This window comes from Callionymus lyra, chromosome 15 (assembly GCF_982586985.1).
Source record: "Callionymus lyra chromosome 15, fCalLyr1.hap1.1, whole genome shotgun sequence".
Classification (NCBI taxonomy): Eukaryota; Metazoa; Chordata; class Actinopteri; order Syngnathiformes; family Callionymidae; genus Callionymus; species Callionymus lyra.
The window spans coordinates 22,769,635-22,792,330 of record NC_141832.1 but is presented as its reverse complement, the minus strand read 5'-3'; the positions used below and the strand labels follow the sequence as shown (position 1 = coordinate 22,792,330).

The 22,696-nt window shown below is 38.5% G+C and overlaps 1 protein-coding gene across 3 annotated transcripts in view; it reads left to right on the top strand.

The window, feature by feature from the left end:
* Nucleotides 1-22,696, top strand: part of znf385c (zinc finger protein 385C) — a 175,922-nt gene that overhangs the window by 118,035 nt on the left and 35,191 nt on the right. For all 3 annotated transcript variants that reach the window (XM_087808491.1, XM_087808492.1, XM_087808493.1), the window contains one exon: nucleotides 17,481-17,623. In XM_087808491.1, the coding sequence (XP_087664617.1) occupies nucleotides 17,481-17,623 (143 nt within the window). The remainder of the gene's footprint in view (nucleotides 1-17,480; nucleotides 17,624-22,696) is intronic.

Below are 22,696 nucleotides of genomic sequence, written 5' to 3'. Positions count from 1 at the left end.
AAACCGACTATGAATGTTGTTATTGTGGCATGAATGTAACAGGATTATTTGAGTGTTAGCCATTAGACATGACAGTTGCTAATGATAACTAGCAACTATTTTAAGTCATATTTTAATCTCACCAAATGACTGCATAGATTGGCTGCAGACTAGGGATAGATGGCAACAAGTCAATTTACAACCATCAATTTAAAAAAGCCTCTTTTTTTAAATTGAAATAAATGCACTGTAAAAACAATACACAAAACCCACATACATTTAAGACAACGTAAAGGTTTTGCAGCTACACTGCAGTAACCCCTTAATATATCAGTTTTGTCAAGTTTAATAAAAATAACAAGCTAATAAAATTAACCTTAGAAGTGTTGTACAATCAAGGGTTGTATTGATGGATATTAATCCCTTTAGTATTTTAGTCAGAGTTGGTTTTTGGGTTCATTAGCAGTGTTAGCTCCTCAACAGCTCTGACCGTAAATGATTAACAATTCCTTAATAAAAAGAAGACCTCGCTCTTTTTTAGTTTATAGATTTTTTTTTTCGATCTATAGATTCAAATTGTTTTGCCGTGGAATCTGGAGTTCTTTTGTCGTCTGACATTTCCCTCACGTTATCGCCACCTTTGTTTTTCACAATATGCTACACAGGATTAGAGAATTGAATCTAATAGATCCAGAAGGCCCCGTCAGCAAGGCCTGTAAATGAAGTGCAACAGATGTGCCTCTGTAGATTAATCTTCCTGCTCATGATCAATTATTGGAGCGCTGGCGCTGAGGCGTGCGGCTGATTCGAAACAATTACAGCTCAGGTTGGGCAAAATTAGCTCATTCATTTACGGGCGACTGCAGATGATTGAGCGAGAGAAGGCTTTTTTATAAAGTCACTAGGGGGTAATTGCTTTATAACATGTCCCTCTGTTGGCCTTTTCAACTCTTGGCCACGTCTTTCTGCTACAAATATGTTAGGATTAAACGACGAATGTAGCTGATTAACATTTTGAAAATGTACTTCTGTGACATCACACAGCATTTCACCTCGACAATCCTTCCAGGATTAATTTTTACAGATATAAAAAAATGTAATATCCTCTTTAAAATGTACAAAATATGAGGTCCAGCTTAAAGAAGGTGTGTGTTCAAATAAACGGAAAGTTGCATTTAGTAATATGTTAAAGAAATTATATCCACTAAAGGATTTGGAATTGCTAGCATTTAAAAAATTCAGAACAAAAGTATTTTCTAGTGTCCAATTTTCAATCAAACACATTTGATCATACCTTCTCCATTTGGACAAAAGTCTAGGACAAAATAATTGGTTGTAATGGAACTTTCTACTCTTCTTGGAGAAACATTTCCTCTGTCATAAATCATACCAAGCATTTCTTTGAGTAGATTAAGAATGTGGCTCAGCTAATCCTCAGTGAGACCTTTTTTGAAGATTTTATTTCTATTTTAGGAGGTTCAGACTTTTTTTTAAGATTGTCTTCCCATAGCAAAGAAAAATTGAAGATGAGATCTCATTCATGTCACATTAGCATCTCCTAGATATACAGTAAATGAGCACTAATTGAGACAAAAGTGGTCATTTTTCTCAAATGTCTCTCCTGAGAATGAAGTCTCATAGTACAAGTTCTCTAAATTCTCTTACAGCTGTCTCTAATCCTGATCTCAGCTAAGAGAAATGAAACATACTGTGCCGCCTTGGAATATTTCTCAATTTGATCTTATATTATATCTCAGTGAGAAAAAACGAAAAATTTGATGAGTGCAAGCTCTCAAATTAATCTCAATATGACCTCAAGAAAGCCTTTCTCAACAGTTGTAGGGCCAGAGCAGGCTCGTTTATTATTTTCAAAATAAAAGTTCAACGGCATGGTTCAAATTTGTTTACTAGACATTTGCCCTTTACTTGATATTTGCACTATACTAGATTTGCACTATTATGACACTAGTGACTGATTCACTGGTTTCTCATTTGTATAGATGAGAATTCAAGTTCAAATAATGGAAAAAAAATGAACAAATATTAAGTTCAACTAGGTTATTAATTAATTTATTGAAATTAATTGAATCTACTACGAAAATACTATATTGTTTTAACTTTTCAGTATTTAGTATTGTTTTTACAGTCATTTCTAATTACTAATGATAAAGAAAATTTAAATTGCATTCTTAATTTGTTCTCGTATTTCTCAAATACAGCCTGGATCAGGTGTGTTGCACAGTGCTCACTGTGAGACTATGATTCTGATATATAGCTCAAGTATGGAGTGTCATAGCTTAGGTAGAGTGTTGGCCCATGACCTGAAAGGTTGTTGGTTCAATCCCAGCTCCGAATGAGATTTTGTCTTTTAATGCTCATACTTCTCATATTTGTCTCATAAAAGTCTCAAATTTATCTTATTTTATTCTCTTTTATTCTCATTCAAAGGTTATTAGACATAATTGAGATCCCTCTGTTTTCCTTCTTCTCAAGTATCGCTAAAATGGTTTTATAAATTCAACCTCCTTTGTTTTACTGGTGTCTCGTGTTCTTTTTAGCGTATGTCTTGCTCCTAAGGGTCCCTTAAGAGAAGTAGTTCAGAAGCAAATGATCACAGAATGATATGAATATGAGAATCTTACCTCAAACATCTCTTTTTTTTCCATTTTGAAGCCTTACTTAGAACCTTAAGAGAGTGTCCATGAGACCACCATAGTCTATATCAATTATAGAAGAAGAATCTGAGACATTTGTTACTGAAAAATTGCTTTGAAGCAAGACCATCTTGTAAATGTGGTCAGGATTGGCCAGACTCCATGGTGTAGTCTACAGTATTAATGCTCAATGGTTTAATATTTAGATCAAGAGTTTATTTGATGAACCAAATTGTTTCAAACAGATAAAGGAGGATCACCACCGCTGACGCTGCCATGTAGCAACACGCATTAGCCTCATTGAATTAGCTTAGCTATTTACAAACAGACCACTTAACCCACAGCAGTTGAGAAGTAAAAATGAAAACCAAAGCCAGACATTCTGTTAGACAAAAAAAATGATAATATGTTCACGCTGAGTTTACTGCTGTGGAAGTGGATTCTTGCTCCACAAAAGAGCAACTTACCAGGAGGCCAATTATTCGTGGAAGAAGGTGTGATTCATGAAAAGAACATATATCAACAAGAGAAGTTGGGCACACGCTCCTGCTGTGAATACGTTGCGCTAATGGCGAGATTTTTGTGCATCTCAATGGATATGAGTAATCAAGTAATCTACTCTCCGCACGCACTTGACTGGCTTCCATTACACAAATAAACCAAATGTTCTCTCTGAATGTTCGCAAGTGTGTGAATGAGTCATTAACTGCGAAAGAGTCTCTCGTCGATGTGCATTTCTGTGATTTTCCCCGATAGAAAAGGATAGAAAAGGATGTTCTTTTCTACATTTTTCTCCTGTTTCTCTGAGCTAACGATCATGCGCTCGGGGACTAATCAACTCGATGTAAGTTGACTTGTCACGGTGCGCTGGATTTGTCATTTGGTTGACCAGCCTGATATTTTTCCATGTTAAAAACGTCGTCACAATTAATGCCTCGAACGCTAATTACTCAATTTGCAGAGGAAATGGAGCTCATCTAAGTCCCTGTCAATCTCAGAGAATTCCCAGCAGCAGTTCTTTTTATCAGTTCGGGCACAACTTTCGAATGAACACATCGCTCAGAGTATGGATACAGGGTTTACCTACAGTTCGTCAGCAGTTGTGCTGAAGTTTAGTGGTCATCTGCACCGTAGTGACTCACTCCATCTGCACAGATTAATGTCGCTGATATTTCCCTTCCCATCTTTTTCTTATGCTGCATCAGGAATCAGTAGCATCTCTGTTGGCGGTTTGCAGTCGACTGCCTCGCAGGGTTTCACAGTGGGGAAGCTGAGCAATTTGTTTCTGGATGGCTTCAGGCTTATCGTCTCTGCTTGACAGATGGGCTTTGCTTTCCGCTCAGGTTCGGTTCGACAGCGACGGAACGCTTGCTGCTTGCCTGACAGAACTCATTATAGACTCTCCCCAGGAGAAGAAGCATCTCCGCGAGGTTCTGTTACATCGGCAGGATTGTTACGACTCTGTCAACCCGACGACCGTCGTACTGTCGAACGAGTAGTATGAGGTCAAAAAAAAAATCCTTCAACCGTTGAATCTATTCATTGTGTTTGTTTGTTTGTTTGCCTTTTTACCGCTCTTTATGAAGCTGGTCCAGAGAAGGTTCTCTGTGTAATAGTTCATGCCCTTTACTTCACTAACCTCCAGCCACACCTGAAAAGAGAACATCGCAAGTGCCCTAGAAATCTGATCTTTCCTTCCGAGATAGTAAAATGACCCTGAAACATTCTCAGGCAACATTGAAACAACGTTGGATTTTCAACCAATTCTAACAGTGAATCAACATATATTCAACTAATTGAATACGTTGATACCTAGCTCTGTCCCACCAAAATCCCGCCACAAATGTCCTCCAATGTTGATTCAAGGGCAGAGCTTCAATGTTAAAATGGTTACAGTGAGTTGATAGATTAAAAACAGACTTAAGGATTTAAACAATGATGAGAAATCAGATCTTGGTTCAAATAAACATTTTAATTGTATTTACAATGGGAAAGGAGTTTCCAGTTCTGTGTCCCAATCCTTTCTGAGTTGCGAAAAATTCGGTCTGCTGTTATATCTCCAGTCAAGTTCCAGCATGGAATCAATGTCATTTTCCATCTGGGAAGGGATTCCAGGACGGCCATTTTATACGTCTCTTGGGCTTTTAGCAATGATGTAGTCATGAAGGGTCATTTGCCAAATGAGCCAAACGTCTACTTCCACTCCCACGATCTTTAATAACTCGCATCCCACGAGACATATTAGAAAGCATACATTCTGAAAGCTCCTCTCACAACTTCAGTGATCAAATAAGCACAATAATAAATAAAAAACAATGACGTCAAGGAGAATTATGACAGGCAGGTGAGTCTTAAGTGTCTCAACAAACGCAGCCTCTGACTTCGCATAATGTCTCTTTCGATTTTGGAAGCGAGGAGGAGGAAAAAAAAAAACCTTGTGAAGTAATTTCTGACGCTGAGCGTGCTCTATTTTCAGCGGCGGGTCAAACTGTGCTTAGCCTTGCATATAATCAGGCCACATGGAGCAGTTTGCCGCCTCCTGGAATCCAGAGAGGAGGCAGCGCCGCTGCCGAGCGTTGTTTGGGAGGGCTTACTTTAAAATAGGTTCTGATGGAGAAGGTGACACTGTTAGGATTAAATGGAATCCTCGCTAGAAAAAAATTCTGGACCTAATTAACTGCAGAAATAAAGTAGGTCTATCATCTATTAAAGTGAAGCTGCTTGGTTTCTGTTGTATCATTTCTTCATATCATGAATTAAATACATTTGTATTTGTTATTTTGTGTTAATCGTCTTAAGTACCTTTTTATAAGTTGATGGTTCACATTTTTTAAAGTTAAATTTCAATTCTCATGGTACGTTATCTGAATAAGACATTAAAACAAATGTGTTAATGTTATCAGCTTGTAGCTCCTCAGTGGAATAATGGTTGGACATTGTCATGTAAACTAAATGATAAAGATAAAGGAAGAACATAGCACGTACATACTTCCTTAAACAGAATATACTTAAATAGATGAACAATTACACTCTTGAAAGACAGTTATAAAAAATCCACATGTATGATAAAGGAAGTGTATTTCATCATGTATTTAAGAAGGTTTAGAAATCTTCATCCCTTGTATGGCTTTTAACTGCTGTGGCTTTAAAACACTATGGGAAATATGTTTAATGTAGAAAATTAAGCCCTTGGCAGTGGTATGCCTGAAAGGCTTTCTAGTGTTCAGACCACTTTCCAGACAAGGCATTTGTGTTGAATAATTGAGTAGATGTTACAAAGCTCCTCACTGTGTCATTTCATGTATAAAACAAAGACAAAGAATGAGTCCCCAAGGCCTGAATTTTTTATTTTCGATACAAATCAACATTGCAATGTAATGGAAATAGATTTTTAAATCGCAAGGACTGGGATTAAAATAAATATATACATGTATATAACAAAGGATCAGAAACGCTGATGCTAAGTGACACTTGACAGGTGAGTGGGAGAGTCTGGGAGGAGACTTTTTGTTTTGTTTTTGGACTTTGCCAAAGAGGACACAGATGAAGCGCCTCTGGTGGCCAGTCAGAATCTGGATTTAGAAAAGATCCTTCACAGAGCACGGCATTGAGAGGAAGCTGCCTTGCTAATGTAGCAATAACAACCATGAGCAGTACCAGCCGACGTCCCGGAAAGCTTAATGTTTAGATATTTAGGTGTTTCAGCCAGAGATTTATTTTTATATCGAGGTTATTTTCTTACCAGTCTTGTTCTGCAGTGCTTTCTCTGATTTAATTTCAGTCAAGGATATATTGTATATATAAATAATATATTTTTATATGGCTGTTCAAAGTCAATAATCTGCTGACTTTTGAAAATTCAATAGTTGAATAAAGATGTTTTATATTAACAGCATGGCATTAGTGAGAAAACACATGCTGTGTCAGGATATATATCATTTAAAATATTAGTTGAAATAATTAAAAAATCATTCGTCTGTCCATCTTATTCAGTACTGATTAGCTCCTTGTACTAGTTCTATATGCACCTTTATGAACTGAATGGAAATTTGTAATGAGTCGCCCTGAATCATGAAACTGAACTCATCCCATTTTAATTCAGAGGCTAATTGATGTTATCACCTCATTGCTTCACATCATCATTCAATCATAAACTTGGACTGCACTTGAAAGAGGGACAGTTGGAGGACAGCTAAGTGTACGGGGGACGGGGGGGTAAAAAGTGACCATTGTTAATTAAACATCCGTGCGTTTAATGTTCTCCATCTGTGCTCTAATGACTCCCATGATGCACCTCACACCTCCTCCTGATCAAGCGGGAGATAATTGCTTATTCAGACTGGACTCTCTTATCTCCTACGGTCCGTGCAATAGGTTCGGACCGCACAATGTCGCGTGGAACCCTGAAATGGAAATGAGAGGAAATCAAACGATGAAGCGGAAATATGAAATGCATTGTGTTGGTTTTGTCACACAAAGTACTCACTGATTTAAATGTAATTTATTTCTATATTTCTCCAAAGTAGTCTTACAGATTGTTTTCAACAAACAATGTGCCGTTGTATTTGTACCCTCTTTAGAATCCCATACTAAAAAAAATGGTTCTCTACAAATGTCCCCAGTTTCAGCGGAATAAATCTAATCAAGGGTGGATTTAAAGTGTCTTACCTGCAGTTGCTTCCTCTTAGGAAGCAGGTAAAACAGTTCCCTAGACTTTGTGAGTCGATGAGCCTTAATACATACAGTTTATAATTGATACCCCCTCATACTACGCAATCAAAAACATTGAAATCCTTCATTCTAAACATATTAATCTTAGAATACCAATCTTTTTCATTTAGATTGCCAACTCTATAAGAAGGTTATTCTATTTTTCCGTCCTTAACCCATGCACCCGTCTTGTAGAAAGTGAATTTAATTCTTGACACAAGCCTCTTGTTCCACATTAAAGCAAGAGTTTGTCGACGCTTTGCTCTTCCTGTGCTGTCAGGTCCGCTCTCGTCAGTGTCGGGGACCGAGGTTTGCCGGGACGTTTGCACGGCAGCTGGGCGGAGGGCGGGGGTTCGGAGGAGGAACGATGATGGCAGATGCACCGAGAGCATCATCCCTCCCCGTGCATGTCACGACTGCTTGCATGTTTGCTTCACGATGGCTCCAACATCTCACTGGCATATGTAGATATTAGAGCCTCATGTCTTTGACTAAAGGCAACCAATCATCTACAAATAAAAGAAGAATCTTTTTTGAAACCAACTGGTTGTTTTTACAGGTAACAAAATAATAAATTATAATGATATAGTTGCTGAAAACTACACAATTTAACTTATACTTGTGATTGTATTTTATTTAGTGTTGGATTCTTTTCATAAAACAATGGTTTCAATGTGTTCAACATAGAAAAACAAATGCTTTTGCCAGGCTGGCGTTAATCTCCCGTGTTCACTCCACGAAGCCCGCCCACGCTCGAGCTTCACTGGAGGTCTTTTTTAAGTGTCTGACCCGTGACAAATTCTGCTTTGTCTTTAAAAAAAAACGCTGCCATTTTAACTGGAACCTTGTCTTCCTCTTTTTCTTTTTTTTTTTCACCAGCTTTAAAGCCCGACCGGAGAGATACCTGCAGGTGTTTATAGAGACACATTCACAGGCAACTGCCGTCGTTCTGTCTCCTTTTTGGTGTTCTTACATTTGTTTGTTTGTGGGGTGGTTTGGGGAAAAAAACTGAAAAACCAACAAGTTGTTTTCAATAAGCACAGAAGAAGGATGATAGTAAAGCAGAGTCAGATTGAGGTTTATGTGGGAGAAAACATATCCGTATAAATAGAATATTCTTTTGTTGGTTTTGTGCGATAGAAGATGAATGATGAGAAATATTGCGAGGGTGTTTCCTATAGAGCGAAGTAATATAATAGTAGAGTGAAATTATTCCAGTCAGATAATGCCTGAAGCTTAAAAGAAAAGTATTTTAAATTTTTATAGAGAGCAATATAAAGTTACCTTAAAGCCATAAGCATGATCACTTAAACAAGATATTATCAAGTCATTATAATTATCAGAGTTTCATGTTTGCGATGTCAATAAATGAAGTGTCGTTCAATCATGTAGACACTTCTGTTTCCTTTCACGGTCACTATGTAGTGTGAAATTACATTTAACTCACTTCATTTCAGGGCAGATTTGCTCGTTTTAAGATCACTTGGGTTTCGCTTTTTGGACTCTAGTGTCTTTCTATAATCCACTGACACCGATTGAGTTGAGTCGGGTTAGTGGACTCTTCAATGAGAACCAGGTTTACCATTCCCCTGCCACCATAGGAAGAGATAGATTCTATAATGGTGTTATTTTCTCCACCTAGGTGACAAGCATGTGTAATAAAATGAAACAATGTTTCCTCATCATATATCCAGGGATTGATCTGATTTTCTTTTTTACCAGAATTGTTGTTGACTATATGGCTTCTAACCATTGCTGTCTGTCCGTTTAGAACTAGCGATGGAATGGAAAAACAAACCAAAAAAGAATATTCCAGCATAAAAAAAAATCCACTTCGATGTGTCTGTGGTGACAAAATGGTTTGATTTGGCTACAGTTCTGACAACACGACAACATCACTGGTTGAAAAGTGATTGGGACACAGAAGCATCTCTCAATCCAAGTCCTTGGTTTTTCAGCAACATTTTTTTTGCCGCATTCTAACACCCCTGCTATTTCAAACAATCTCTAAAAGTTGTTTTTTTAGCTCCAGCGAGCTTTGTCTTTGTTCAGAGTAATTGTCTACCAGTGATTGATAGAATAAATGTTGGAAATCACGACATATTCCATAACTTTGCAGCAGAGTAGAAGAAGGTAGAGAACGGCACTCTCGACTCCACGAGCTTTCTCTGCCAACATCTATCCAACACAATTACACAAAGCCACAAATAGAAAAGCACTTGTCTTTTCTCTCTGGCCATTCAGCTCTCTCTTCTTTAGCCACAGTCTAGTGCAATTTATCAAACAACAAAGGAGAGTGGACTGACGACAGGAGAATTAAAGAAGAAGGAGCTCTAGTTTACAGGTAAAACAGTGAATAAGAACATGGTTCTAGAAACAACAGAAATTCATAAAAGCATAGATTATGGTATCGTTCTATTTATTTTTTAAAACAGAAACATGATTTATGCCACTTGGAATCAACACAGTCACATTTCTGTCTGTTTTCTTTCTGCCATTTTGTTTAAACAGATTTTTGTCATCGTACAAGTCAATTACTGAGAAGAATAGTCATGCTCTTCTGCACGATAAAGAGCGTTTCAGCATCTGAGTCACAGTTGTCAGTGAGTAAGGAACCTCTTCGTCATGTCCCCTCCACTCACTTAAAAGACGACATACAGTATGTTGAATGTGTTTCCTCAGGAAGTGACACACTTTTACTCTGTACTGTTCAGTTTGGCTCTTGGATTTCTTTCTTTCTTATTAACTAGTTTCCATTATCAATGTTTCCTTAGAAACGGTTGATTATAAAAACCTTGTTTTGAACGGTCACACAGACAGAAACACTTAGACAGAAGCGTCGACCTACACCAGGCACAAAGCTCCTTGAGGTCCTTGACCCATGCACATTGCTAGAGACATCAAAGAAGCAAAAACTGAATTATATTAAGTCAAAAAAATCATTGTTCAAGAACAGAGAACAACGCATCCATCCACCCGGAACAGTGGACATGAATATATTATAATTGTAGGGTGACAACAAAGAAGGACGGATCTTAATGTCCTGACAAAGAAGACTCACTGGTGAGCCTTCCTGAACGTACAGGGTGTGTTGGTGCTCCAGGTCAGGTCATAGCTAACATGAATGTCCAGATATTTGTGGTTGGACTAGGATTTTGACTTCCACAGCTGCTGCTTAGAGTTTACCCAACAGTCCAGGTGTCTCACTTCCTGTCTGTATTCAGACACAGATGATGCATCCTAACACTGCTGTGGCAAAGGCAATTCATAATGTGACAGCTCAAGTCTTAGTGAAGCAGTTGTACTATAGGAGGGTGAACAGGAGGGGGCTCAGCACAATGCCTAGAGGAGAGCCAGTGCTCAGTGTGATAGAAGATGACAAGTTGTAGATCCTGACAGTTGGTTTGTTGGTCAGGAAGTCCAGTACACAGACCAGACGACGTCCTCAATGGAGTGATCCTCCTGCTATGAATTTCGATGAGTAACGTTGATCTACCTTTTTTTGTCAGGGCATTTCTGGTAAATCGGTGCGAGGGTCACAGGATTTAGTGTGAAGCTCACAGGGACGATGCTGAAGGACTTCATACAGGATGGATGGTTAAATTGGCCTCCATAAAAACAGTCTAAAAAACATTTTCTGCTCCTAAAAAAGTTTGGTCTTTAGATGTAGAAAATAAAAAAAGCTTTTGTTTTTGGTGTTATCCTCAGAGGTAACCTTCCTCCTGGGGTTCCCTCGCAAAACGGTTTCAGACAAATAACATTCACCTGCACTGAAGTGTAAATATTATTTGTGAATAAACCCAACAAACCGGGAAAATATACACAAAGTTCTGAAGCCCTGATGTTTGTGCAGGGATTCAGTGGACAAACACACTTGTGAATAGATGTGCTGTGACGCTCGCCGTTGTGTAAGATGTAGTGAGTCATGAGATGGAGGATTTGTTGTGATGGACGGGGGAGGAAGGAGGGGGTTGATGGGGGGGGTGGGGGGGGTGCTAGCCCCTGGGAGGAAGTGAGAGACCGTCGGATCGTCTGGAAGAGAGAGGTAGAATTTGGATATTTGGTTTCAGGCCTGTCTCACCTGCCAGTGGTCATCTGGATCTAAAAGCCAGTGTAGATTCATGCGAGGCTGGATGTAGATTCTGGACGAGGAGAGCATATGTGGTCGTGAACCGGCGCAGAGACGAACACGATGGCAGATGAGTGGAAACTGATGCGGCGTGATAGAAGGAGGTTATGCAGTGCTGCAGGCGGTCCAATAAGAAATGTGTCTGACTGGAATGACACAGTAAATGTGCCAAACACAGCATTATACTCACTCTATCTCACCTGTGGAGCTATTTGTTTCCCCGAGATGAATCAAGGTTTTTTTTTACACAACGCTGTTGTCTGGATTCTGGCAGCGCCTCCGTTGCTGCTGTTATCTTCTAAAGAGGCAAACAGACAAACCCTGATCTAATAAGATGCCTGGGGAGTCACGGGTAGGTGAGGAAGCACCGTCACCGTCCTGGCTGCGAGCTCGGCGTTCCTCTGATAGGCCTGCCAAGAGGATGCTTCCAGTGTGTGGTGAGAAATCTCCCTCCAGGCTGCTGCCCACGTGTCTGCAGGCTGCGTCCGCCCCGCGCCGCATCTCCGGGTGTCAGACAAACAGCAGAGAGTTGAGCCCACACATGGCAAGCGCAGACCCAGGCAGCATATGCTCTGAGCTTTAGTCCACCTCCTTACCACCCACCCACAGTGCACTCGCTGCTCACACAGTCGCTGCCAAGTCCAACACAGCCATGCAGCAAACTTCTGACAGGATTCACCATGCCGCATTTGTGGATTAGGATTAAGATGCCAGGAGTAATAACGGTTTTAAAAAAATGTTGATGGAGTTGTCGGGAGCCGAGGCGGGAGAGTTCAGGGCCAACCAAAACAGATAAGAGTTTAGAGACGCAAGAGTGTTAATGTGGGAAGATGAGGTTTTGACCTCATAGTGTATAAACTTCAGCACCATAATTCATCTTTTGTAGCATTGGTTAAAATTAAATCTTCATCTTCAACTGAAGAGGAGTCAATCTAACAATTCAAGCAATTCAGTAGTGCTTTTCTAAAACTAGATAACCTGCGATCCATCGATATTCAACCTTTATTAAGTAAGTAAGTAAGTAAGTAAGTAATTTTTATTTGTATAGCGCTTTTCCAGACCAGGGTCACAAAGTGCTTAAACAATCAAAACAATATTCAATAAAGTATATAATTTAAAGATCAAGATAAAACTGATAACACAACAGGAGTTCCAGAAAATCAAGGAAAAGAAAATTGATCTTGGACCTCTAGCGTTCAACCCTGGAAGTATCCACCTCCAAGGGACTTGTTGTATAAACAAAGCGGGCCGTGATTACAGCTGGCTGGAGGTGGAGTGAAGCCATTATAACGTCATAATTGATTCCACTCTCGTAACCTCTTTTTTGCAGAGATTTCAGACGGAATTCAATAAAGGATGGAAATTGAAATGTGACAGATTTTAAGTGTCTATTTGCTATGATGTGACACAAACAGGGTATATTTGTCTTAATCCAATAAATAGAATTTTAGAAAGTAGAAAGTATTCGTAAAATCTCAAATAAAGGTCTTAGAAATCTACTTCACTTCAAACTTCAGTCTGGCTTTGTAGTTTAAAATTTTAATTTTAAAGTTAACAAACTGATCCTATTTCCTTTAAAATCAAATGAAAAAAATTAAGCAACCAATTGATTTATTTTATAGACGTTACTGGGCTGGTCCATCCAAAGTTACATCTGTATTCTTCGCTTCTGCACTTTCACAACCGTGTAGTTTCAATAAAGTTAGCATTTGTAAGAATTATTGAAAATAAATTAAATTCAGTTTAGATTACATGTTTGTGGTCATGGTTTAGAAATGATATTTGAGCGAAACTTGGTAAGGGTTTTTGTGTCTTGACTATCATTAGAGCAGCCTGAGGAAAGCAAGCAGATGATTATTGGCCACTTGTCTTGTTGATACCACATCTCACCAGCAGTACAGCGGAAAAACACCTTAAAGAAAAACAATGTTCTCTGAGTGTCCTCTTACACCTCCAGTCACGAACCGATGTACAAGGTGCGTCATCTGTTGACTGAGCCTCTAGATTCTGAGACATCTGTGTCATGTGTTTTCACCATTTATCTCCCCTGGACCCTGGTCTATAAGAGAAGTCAACTCTGTGGGCCTGTTTTGTGTAGCTGGACATTAAGAAAAATACACTTAAATGAAATTAAAAGGTAAGTAAGTAAGTAAGTAAGTAAGTAAGTAATATTTATTTATATAGCGCTTTTCCAGACCAGGGTCACAAAGCGCTTAGACAATCAAAACAATACTCAAAAAAGTACATACTTTAAAGATCAAGATAATACTGAGAACAACACAGGAGTTCGAGAAATTCAAGGAAAAGCCTGAACAAATAGAAACGTCTTAAGATGTTTCTTAAAGGAGTCAGTAGACTCCATCAAGCGCAAAGAGAGAGGAAGATGGTTCCAAAGCTTAGGAGCAACAGCCTGAAAAGATTTCTCTCCTCTGGTCCTGAACCGTGTGCGTGGAACCATAAGTAGATTCTGATCCACAGACCTCAGAGCCCGAGCTGGGGTGTAAGGCTGGATCAGATCAGTGATGTAATAAAAAAGGTGAAATAAAAATGTGGGAGTTTGACAAATAATTTTGAATTACTAACAGTATTCAACACCACATTTTTGGCACATATATTTAATTGTTTAATTATGATTAAAATTATTTATTTTTGTCCATTTTGGTCTCCTTTAGTGAACAGCATAGTTTATCCATTTTGCTGTGAATACTTCGATCAGTTCCAGTCAAGTTTTCTCGTGCCTTCGGATTTGCAGAAGCAGCATCTAACCCCCACACACACACTCACACACACAGACACTCACACACACTCGATGCAAATATGGATTTGTTTTGCTCTCTTGCCTCGGCCTCTTATTATTATCGACTTGTGCATGTTCTGTGAAATCTGCATCCCTGAGTCAGCACTTTTTAAACGTTCAATAATGTGTGTTGTAATGAGTTATTGCCTTTTTTTTTCTTTCTTGTTTTTGTTTATTAAAGAACATCATATTACATGTTCAATTTGGATGAATGACACGGAAATAATACATTCAATATATCAATCTGGAACCAGCACAGAACAGAACATGCTGATATACATATTATAATTATAGTTATTTTCATTATCATAAGAAGAATAGATTCATTTATGCACATGACATTTTAAGGTTATTTTTTTGACACTATTTACTTATATTCATCAGGGTTTTTTGGGAAAGAGCTTTATTTAAACACGCTATATAATAAACAATACAAAATAATTTAAAAAAGCGATCTTATAAGCTCATAATTCACAGTTAAGTAACGTAACTTAAACAGTTGTGTTTGGAATACAAAATACAAAATATTTTCAAAGAAGAAAATGTTATATCCACGTTTGAAGCCGGACAGATTTAGAAATTGGAGCATCATTAACTCTTTCAAAGCCAGGATTCTTACGCCTTTTTCGTGGTTATCAAACGGTGAATCCAGCGGCGTACGCCTGGACTCCCATGATTGGCACACTTTGCAGCGACCAGGCTGACCTGCTGCTGACATCGATGATTGATCCTCGTGCTGGGATAAGTGCCTGTGCACCGCCGAGCGCACCGGCCCGCTGAAACGCAGCCAAGCAGAAAATTAGAAATCTCTTCATCCCCGCTCCATTTGAAATCCGATATCTCCCATCTTCCTCCCCAACACCTACCTTTCCTCGGCCGATAAATCAGTAATTAAATGATGTGTTTGTGTGTACGTGTGGACACCTGGGGCCCGGGGGTGTCCTTAGGAGTGATCGGAGTTCATTGTGGAGTGTCCGGTTGAAGGTGATAGACTGTCCTGAAAAACTCGATCTCTTGTTGTTTGAATGCAAATGGAGGAGATTAAATACCGACTGACTTTTTAAGTAAACCTGGACCATGACATTTATCACTGTAACCGGTTCCGATTTTCTTCTTTTCTAGACTTTTCTTTTGGTGTTTGTCATTAAGTTCCCCGGTGCAGGGACCGGTTAACCAATGATCCTCGTCCGAATTCTAATTTGAAGCCATTGATGTATTTCTGTGGGAGGAACCCCGCGGGACTATCTGATGCAGCTGTTACTTAAAGTTTCAACTGTGATAGGTAGCTCGTCGGCCGCAAGATCCATTCAACATTAGGTGGCAAAAAAAAGTGACTCCGTTTCACTGACAAGTTCCTCTCTCGATGGTCTAATACAGGAGTTTCTAGGTACATTTCTAACAGGAAGTATGAGTCAGATTACAGTGTTATTTTCTACTCCTGGAGGCTCAATATATCTGTGGTTGTCTTCCTCTATCAAACACCCACCAAGCAAATTTCTTTAGCATAGTTTTACTGTTACTAGAAGGTTTTTTTGTGAAGAAATATCCTCAATTTTGCATAGGAAATTATAAAGTATTATTTATTTATTTATATAATTTTAAGTAAACAGTGTAACATATTGGTAAATTACTGAATGTGTAAACATAGCACTAGCTAAGTATAGCATTTTCTCCTTGGACCTGGACAGTAGAACAGTTCCACATTTTTCTTTTGGCCATGGATAGAAACCCTATCAGCAGGTTCTCCCTTACACACCCCCCAAACCCCAAGCCTGGCTGGAGGTTTTGTCCAGACAACAGCAACATTTACTTCGATTAGGGTTAGCTAGGACCTGTTTGTTGGGACACTGACAACAGAGCTTCCATGATAATTTGACCACACCTTTATAAAGGGATCCAGGACTAATGCTTTCCTTCGGCATTCCAATGTAATCTGCTAAATAAATTGTTGAATTGTTTTGACTTATTGTTAATTAAACACATAAAATGTAAAATAATCATTGAGCCTGTAACTATTTAAATACATGTCTATGTTTTTTAAATGTTCTTAGAACTCATCCGTGAGAAGATCCCCACAGTACTTCTCAGCTGAATCTAACATAAACCTTTCTTTTATCGAGTAATAAACTGTCAAGCAAGTTTTTTTGGTCCATACGCACGTCCTTAAAGTATTGTGAATGTCATATAAAGGTGTAACGCTGCCCGGAGGAACGAATAAATCAAAGTCGAGCCACCACTGAGTGCTGCACCTGGTGTGTGTGTCTGTGTGTGTGTGTGTGTGCTCCAAAATATTGTGTTTAACCTTTAACAGCCATTTATTCAAGATAGATTCACTGTTTGTGTGCAGGTCTCTGACCAGGTAAATTGTTATTTTAAGAAAAAAATCAAGTTTCTTTGATGAGTTATTTTAAAACTTAAACACATGATTTTCTATATCTTCTGTAACAGGGTCAAGGTGTTGCAGATACACTTACAGTATATATATATATATATTAGAAATATATAGCAGAAAAAGGGGTTCCATTTTTATGAAAATCAACTCCACACATTGCCCACAATTTGCACAGAATTACCATTTTGTTGAGCTTTGATTAGAAGAAAAACCTCTAAATAGATTCGGTCTAAATGTTTGCTAAACTAAAAATTAAACCAAACCTTGTTTTTTTTGTGTGCTTGAATAATTTTTACAGATTGAGTGAGAAAAACAAAACTTGACTAATTGTATGTTTGTACATAACTCCCACAAAATTGTCTTTGATTTTGCTGTGTCTAAAAGGTTCTGTGGATTTTTACTCAATTTAAACTGGTATCAAGTTGAGAAAGCTGATTTATTTATATTGTTTCTTTTTGTTCTCTGTGGAACACATCACCTGATTAAAACATTACGTTCTATGATTTTAACATGTGTTTTTGTTGAACCATTTTTATAAAAATTAATAGAAATCATCTTAAAACGATGTATTCTCCTTGTTGATATTCAGTCTTCAGGGGGAGAATGTAAAGTAAAATAATAAATAAATAAGCAAAGATATAAACATTATTAATAAACTTCTAACCTCACACAGTTCCTCACCAAGTCTGGTAGTCATTTCTATTTCTATAACACTGAAAGAAATGACCCATTATAAAGTTGCAATTGTATTAGAATAGCTGTGTTCTTTAGGAATGTATTTCCTCTCTCTGAACGTCCATCTCTGGCTCGTCTCTCCAGGTACCTCAGCCCACGGCAGCCCCCTCCTCGCCTCCCTTCCTGTCCCCGGACGACCGGTCCAGCCTCAGCTCGACCTCAAGCACCTCCTGCCCTTCAGACTGAACGGATCTTCCCCCCTCAGTCTCTTCCCCAACTTCAACACGGTGAGTTTCAGTGCTTCAATCTTCACCTCGTCCGTGTTGTTCTCATTACTGTGGTAAATAAGTAGATGAAGCTGTGTAATGGAGCGAAACCAATTCCTCTATGAAATTTATCAGTCATGACAAACGGAGTAAAAGCGCCGCGACAACTAATTGACATAAATGGAATCTCGGCAGTGGAAATATGAGGAGGCTGGAATGCTTTTGTGATTGTTACATGTTCCTATTGAACTCTTATCTTAATAACGAAGACAGCTATCTTGTTCAGCCATCAAAGACAATTTATGAATTAAGATATCAAGTCTAATAAATATTTGTGAGACCTTTATGACATAAACTGTTGACAAGGGTGAGTGTTATCTCCCGGAGGCCTAGAAACAAATGTGTTTGTGGTATCCCTTGTGTTGTCTCCGGGTCAAGATGAAGGACCTCCACCACTGCTGTTGACCTTGACCAGAAGGCAACACAAGGGATACCACAAACACATTTGTTTTCTGGTCACCTTTGTGTAAATCACATTTTTGCTTTGTACAAAATATATCATACAATTGTAGAATTTCAGATACAATCAACACAAGGGATAAGTCAATAATTATCACATGATTTATCATTGAAAATATTGATAAAAATATATTTTAATATTAAAGTCTGTTGATTATTATTTTGTTAAAGGGCTTATTCTACAAAATGTAATTAAAGGAAGTGTTCTGAGTCATAAAAGGCGGTGGTCCCCAATACCCCGGTACCGGTCCTTAAGACATTGATTTCCGGGCCGCACAGAAAACCCCCCGACACATGTTCTATTTGTTATCACTGCCTAAGAGGTGTTTTATTACGGGAAAAAAAACGCGATTTTCTCTGAAACAACATTAGTGTTCGACTCTTGACACCTATTAAAAAGAATAATAATAAATAATGTTTAAACACACAAAGTCTCTAGAAGTTAGGAGACACAAACATACATCACACCATCATCAGCATACAATCAAATATACATAGATGCAAATACACAAACATCTTGTTGTAACCAGTCCAGAGCTCTTGTTGGTTCAACGTTATGGTGAGATGGTTTTTTCAGTAACTTAACTGTCATACTATTGTCAGTCTGTAAAAATAAACCCTGACATTTAACCCATCTGCTGTGCCAAAAAGGAACCCCTTACATAAGACAGTGGGGATGGAAATCCATGTCAATCAAAAAAATATTTTTATTTTAAAATGAAAGGACATGAAAATCATGATTTACCAAACAAATTACCAATAACATGCAACATGACATGTTCCAATGGATGGACATTAGCTAGTAAGCTAATGCATCATTTATCTTTTCAATAAAAAATGATGTTTGATTTTTTTCTCAACTCCGATATAAAATGGAGGGAATTCCAACTGAATAAAATACTTGTTGGCCTGTGCCAGTCAATAACAGTGGTATCTGCTATTCTAAGACAAAATTCAAGGAATAAATAAATCAGTCACAGATTTTTATAGCAGTTAAATCCATGTATTAAACTAATACACAACAATATTTCTCCATCTTCCACACAACTGTTTTGAGTATTGTTTTGATTGTTAAAGCGCTTTGTGACCCTGGTCTCGAAAAGCGCTATATAAATAAATATTACTTACTTACTTACTTACAAAAAAGATATGAAATATTTATCTAAACTGCTGATGTAACTGTGCCCTGAGAGCCTCATCATTGTGAGTCTTGAGGTGTTTCACCTCTCAGCACCGGCGCTCAGCTGCCTGTTAACTTTCCTCGGTGTGTCAGCAACAAACCCAACACATCGTAACGATGGAGCTCAGCTTCTCTCGGCGGCGAGAATTAAAGATCTTTGATCCTACAAACGGTATTGTGCACGTATATATGTGTAGGCGCCTCTTCTTTGATCATGGCTTCACGCCATCTCAGTGAGTGTGTGTGGGTACAAATCCTCCATCACATACTGCGACTCCATTTGTTTATATTGAACATCAGCAGACGTCGCCGCTACACCTGAACATTGTCGAGTGAGAAGAGAAGAGGCAGACTGAGCACACGTTTGAGTGGGCGAACCCAGACATAAACGGCTGCAGTGCGATGAACATGTGGGTTTGGAAAAGAGTTGAACCTGCCGTGTTGTTTATTCATGTCGTGCCGGCTCACCACTGTCAGCCATGTGTTCATCAGCACAATCTCACACTGACCTTTGCTAACACACTCACAGTGGAGCAGTTCTTCAGTTGTTCAGAATGAGAAATCAGTATGTGTCTGTTTGTACAAAACTATCTTTTCATTGAAATATTTACATTAGAAAATGTGCTTAAGCCCCGCCCACTGAAACCCAGCTTCACTATACCCACTCTGCTGTGATTGGTCAAACATCGAGGATTGTCACTGCCTGCCATCAATCCGGAAAGTCTCCACCTCTAAGGGACTTGTAGTATGAACAAAGCGGGCGTGATTACTGTTGGCTGGAGGAGGAGTGTAGCCGTAATGAAATCCGCATAATGGCCTCCGATCTCGTAACCTCTCGTTTGCTGAGATTTTAATTTAAGCAGTAAGTTCAGAACATCATCATGATGAGAGATTTACTGCATCTTGGAGAGGAATACTTTTGAATTGAAACCCGTGAGTGAGTCAGGAGAGTTGGGTTTTCACACTAGTTGACCTTTACCCTCTGAAACAGCAAATAAAAATTCACGCTTTAAGTATTTAAAAAGGTTCTAAGAGATCTTTCAAACAGCTGTTATTGTGTGTATAGTCAAGAATCTGGTAATACAAAACGTATCATAATACAGGGGCAACAATACGATATACTGCGATATATTGTGATAGTGTAAGAACAAGGATATATTTGTAGAATTGACCAGGTCATTTTGCAAAATGTACAGATGACATGACAAAATCGTATCTGCTTCAATTTGTTTTGACACCAAAATATGGCAAAACAACAGCAACAATGAATAATTGCTTGTGAATTGTTAATTGAAAGAAAATTAATTATTTTATTTTACTCGTAACTAGAGACTGTAAATCATAAAATAACTGTGGTAACACATAAAATAGGATTTTCAAGCCAAAAATAATCAGTATAATATCGATACAGTATACTGATATTACACCCCTAGTTGTTATAACATCATGAAGATTATTAAGTCACGCAAAGAAGTAGCATTTAACATGTTTAGTCAAATTTAAATTAAGCATTATTAGAATTATGGCCTTATTACTAGTTAATATGATACAAAGATACTGTTTCTTTAAGTGACTTTACAGTCATCTAAAACCATAACTCAAACTCTTGCAGGAGCCAAGTAAGATGGGGTTTGTTTGGTAAATTCTTTAATTATTATTGTTTCTTTTTCCAAATAAAGTGTAAAGTAAAAGATACATTTAATTGAATAGTATAATAAAAAATATATATATATAATGACCATAACAGTGACATGAAAGCTTCACCCAACAACACTCTATATACTCTGTATTAAATACCATAATAAGTAAGTAAGTAAATTATATTTATATAGTGCTTTTCCAGACCAGGGTCACAAAGCGCTTAAACAATCAAAACAATACTCACTAAAATATATACTTAAAAGGTCAAGATAACACTGAGAACAGCACAGGAGTCTCAGAAAAACAAGGAAAAGCCTGCTCGTATAAAATATATAATAATATAATATAATATACAATATAGGATTGAAATGTGTTTTTTCATGGCAGAAAACACTAAATAAATGTTCTTATTGTGCCTGAACTATTTAGTGTTACAAGGTGGCAATGGATTCAGAATTCATCTGCCCTATGAAATATTGCTTGTCCTGGATGATTGGTTTGTTCTGATGCAGAGCAGAAAGTGAGTTGATCTCGTAGAATGATGAGACAGATAATGTTGAGATGTTTGTAACCAATATGTAGTATCTGTATTTTGAATAGTGACAACACATTATTATTCTTCACTTGACGTATAAGAGCATAATGTTGTGTGATATGTGCACAGCAAATGTAATAAGATCATATTTTGTTGGGTTTTTTCTGATGCTGTGCAGAGAACACGACAAGGATCTATTTCTGCATGCAGAGAATCATGAAAAGTGCAAAAACTCGCATCAAATCAGCGTCGCTTCAGTCCCGCGAGCAGATGATTAGCCTCCATAACACACGGTGCGACAGAGCAGCTGTGCCATTAATCACAAAGTCCATTCAGCAGCCAGAGGCAGTTTTTTTTTCCTCTGCTCTGATAACACACACGTGGTCCGGGAGGTGTGCGGGGGGGAGATGAATGCACCTGTCTGCAAAACTAAATATCTCTGGTGTCCCTCCGCACACACAGCGGCTCTTTCTCCTTGTCTCTCTTCATCCGCCCTGAAACCCCATCAGAGTCCCGGTCGCCCCGGCGTACGATCGGGTCTGTTCCCCGACCGGGATGACAGGGGGAGCACGGAGGTTCGGGACAAAAGGTGCTTTTATAGCAGTCTGTTCAGGATGGCTGCAGACGCACAATGGCGACATTCTTCGGCTCCTTAAACAAATAGCTGTGAGTCGGCCCGGCGGAGGTGGAAAAGGGATTCTGTAGGCGGGGGGGTTGGGGTGGAAGCTGGAGGTCAGACGAATTAAGATGACGGAGGTGAAGAATCTGCAGGTGTGTTGACACGTCGGCTCCGAGCTGCCAACATGGAGCGAAGCTTTTGAGGTTATTGTCACCATTACCTCTGAGAGGGTTCATCCTCAGGTGGGATGTATCAGAGGGGTCTCAGGCAGGTCATCCCACCATCAGCTGACTTATGAGACATGAAGAGAGACGATGAGACATGATCGGTCGAGGAATAGTGTTACCGTAATACCTGATGTATACGGGCACTGTAGAATTCACAGTTAGTGATTTTACTACTTACACTTGCAGCTATAACTTTCTAAAAATAAAATATTTTTGCTTCTTTATAATGGGATCATCTTTGTCTAACATTTAATCATAATACTCAGCAACAAATTCATTTGACTGACAGCAAGATGACTTGCATTTAAATGGAAAATTGTTCCTCGAAAACGCACACGGAAATAATAACTTTCACAAAAAAATGACAGAAAAC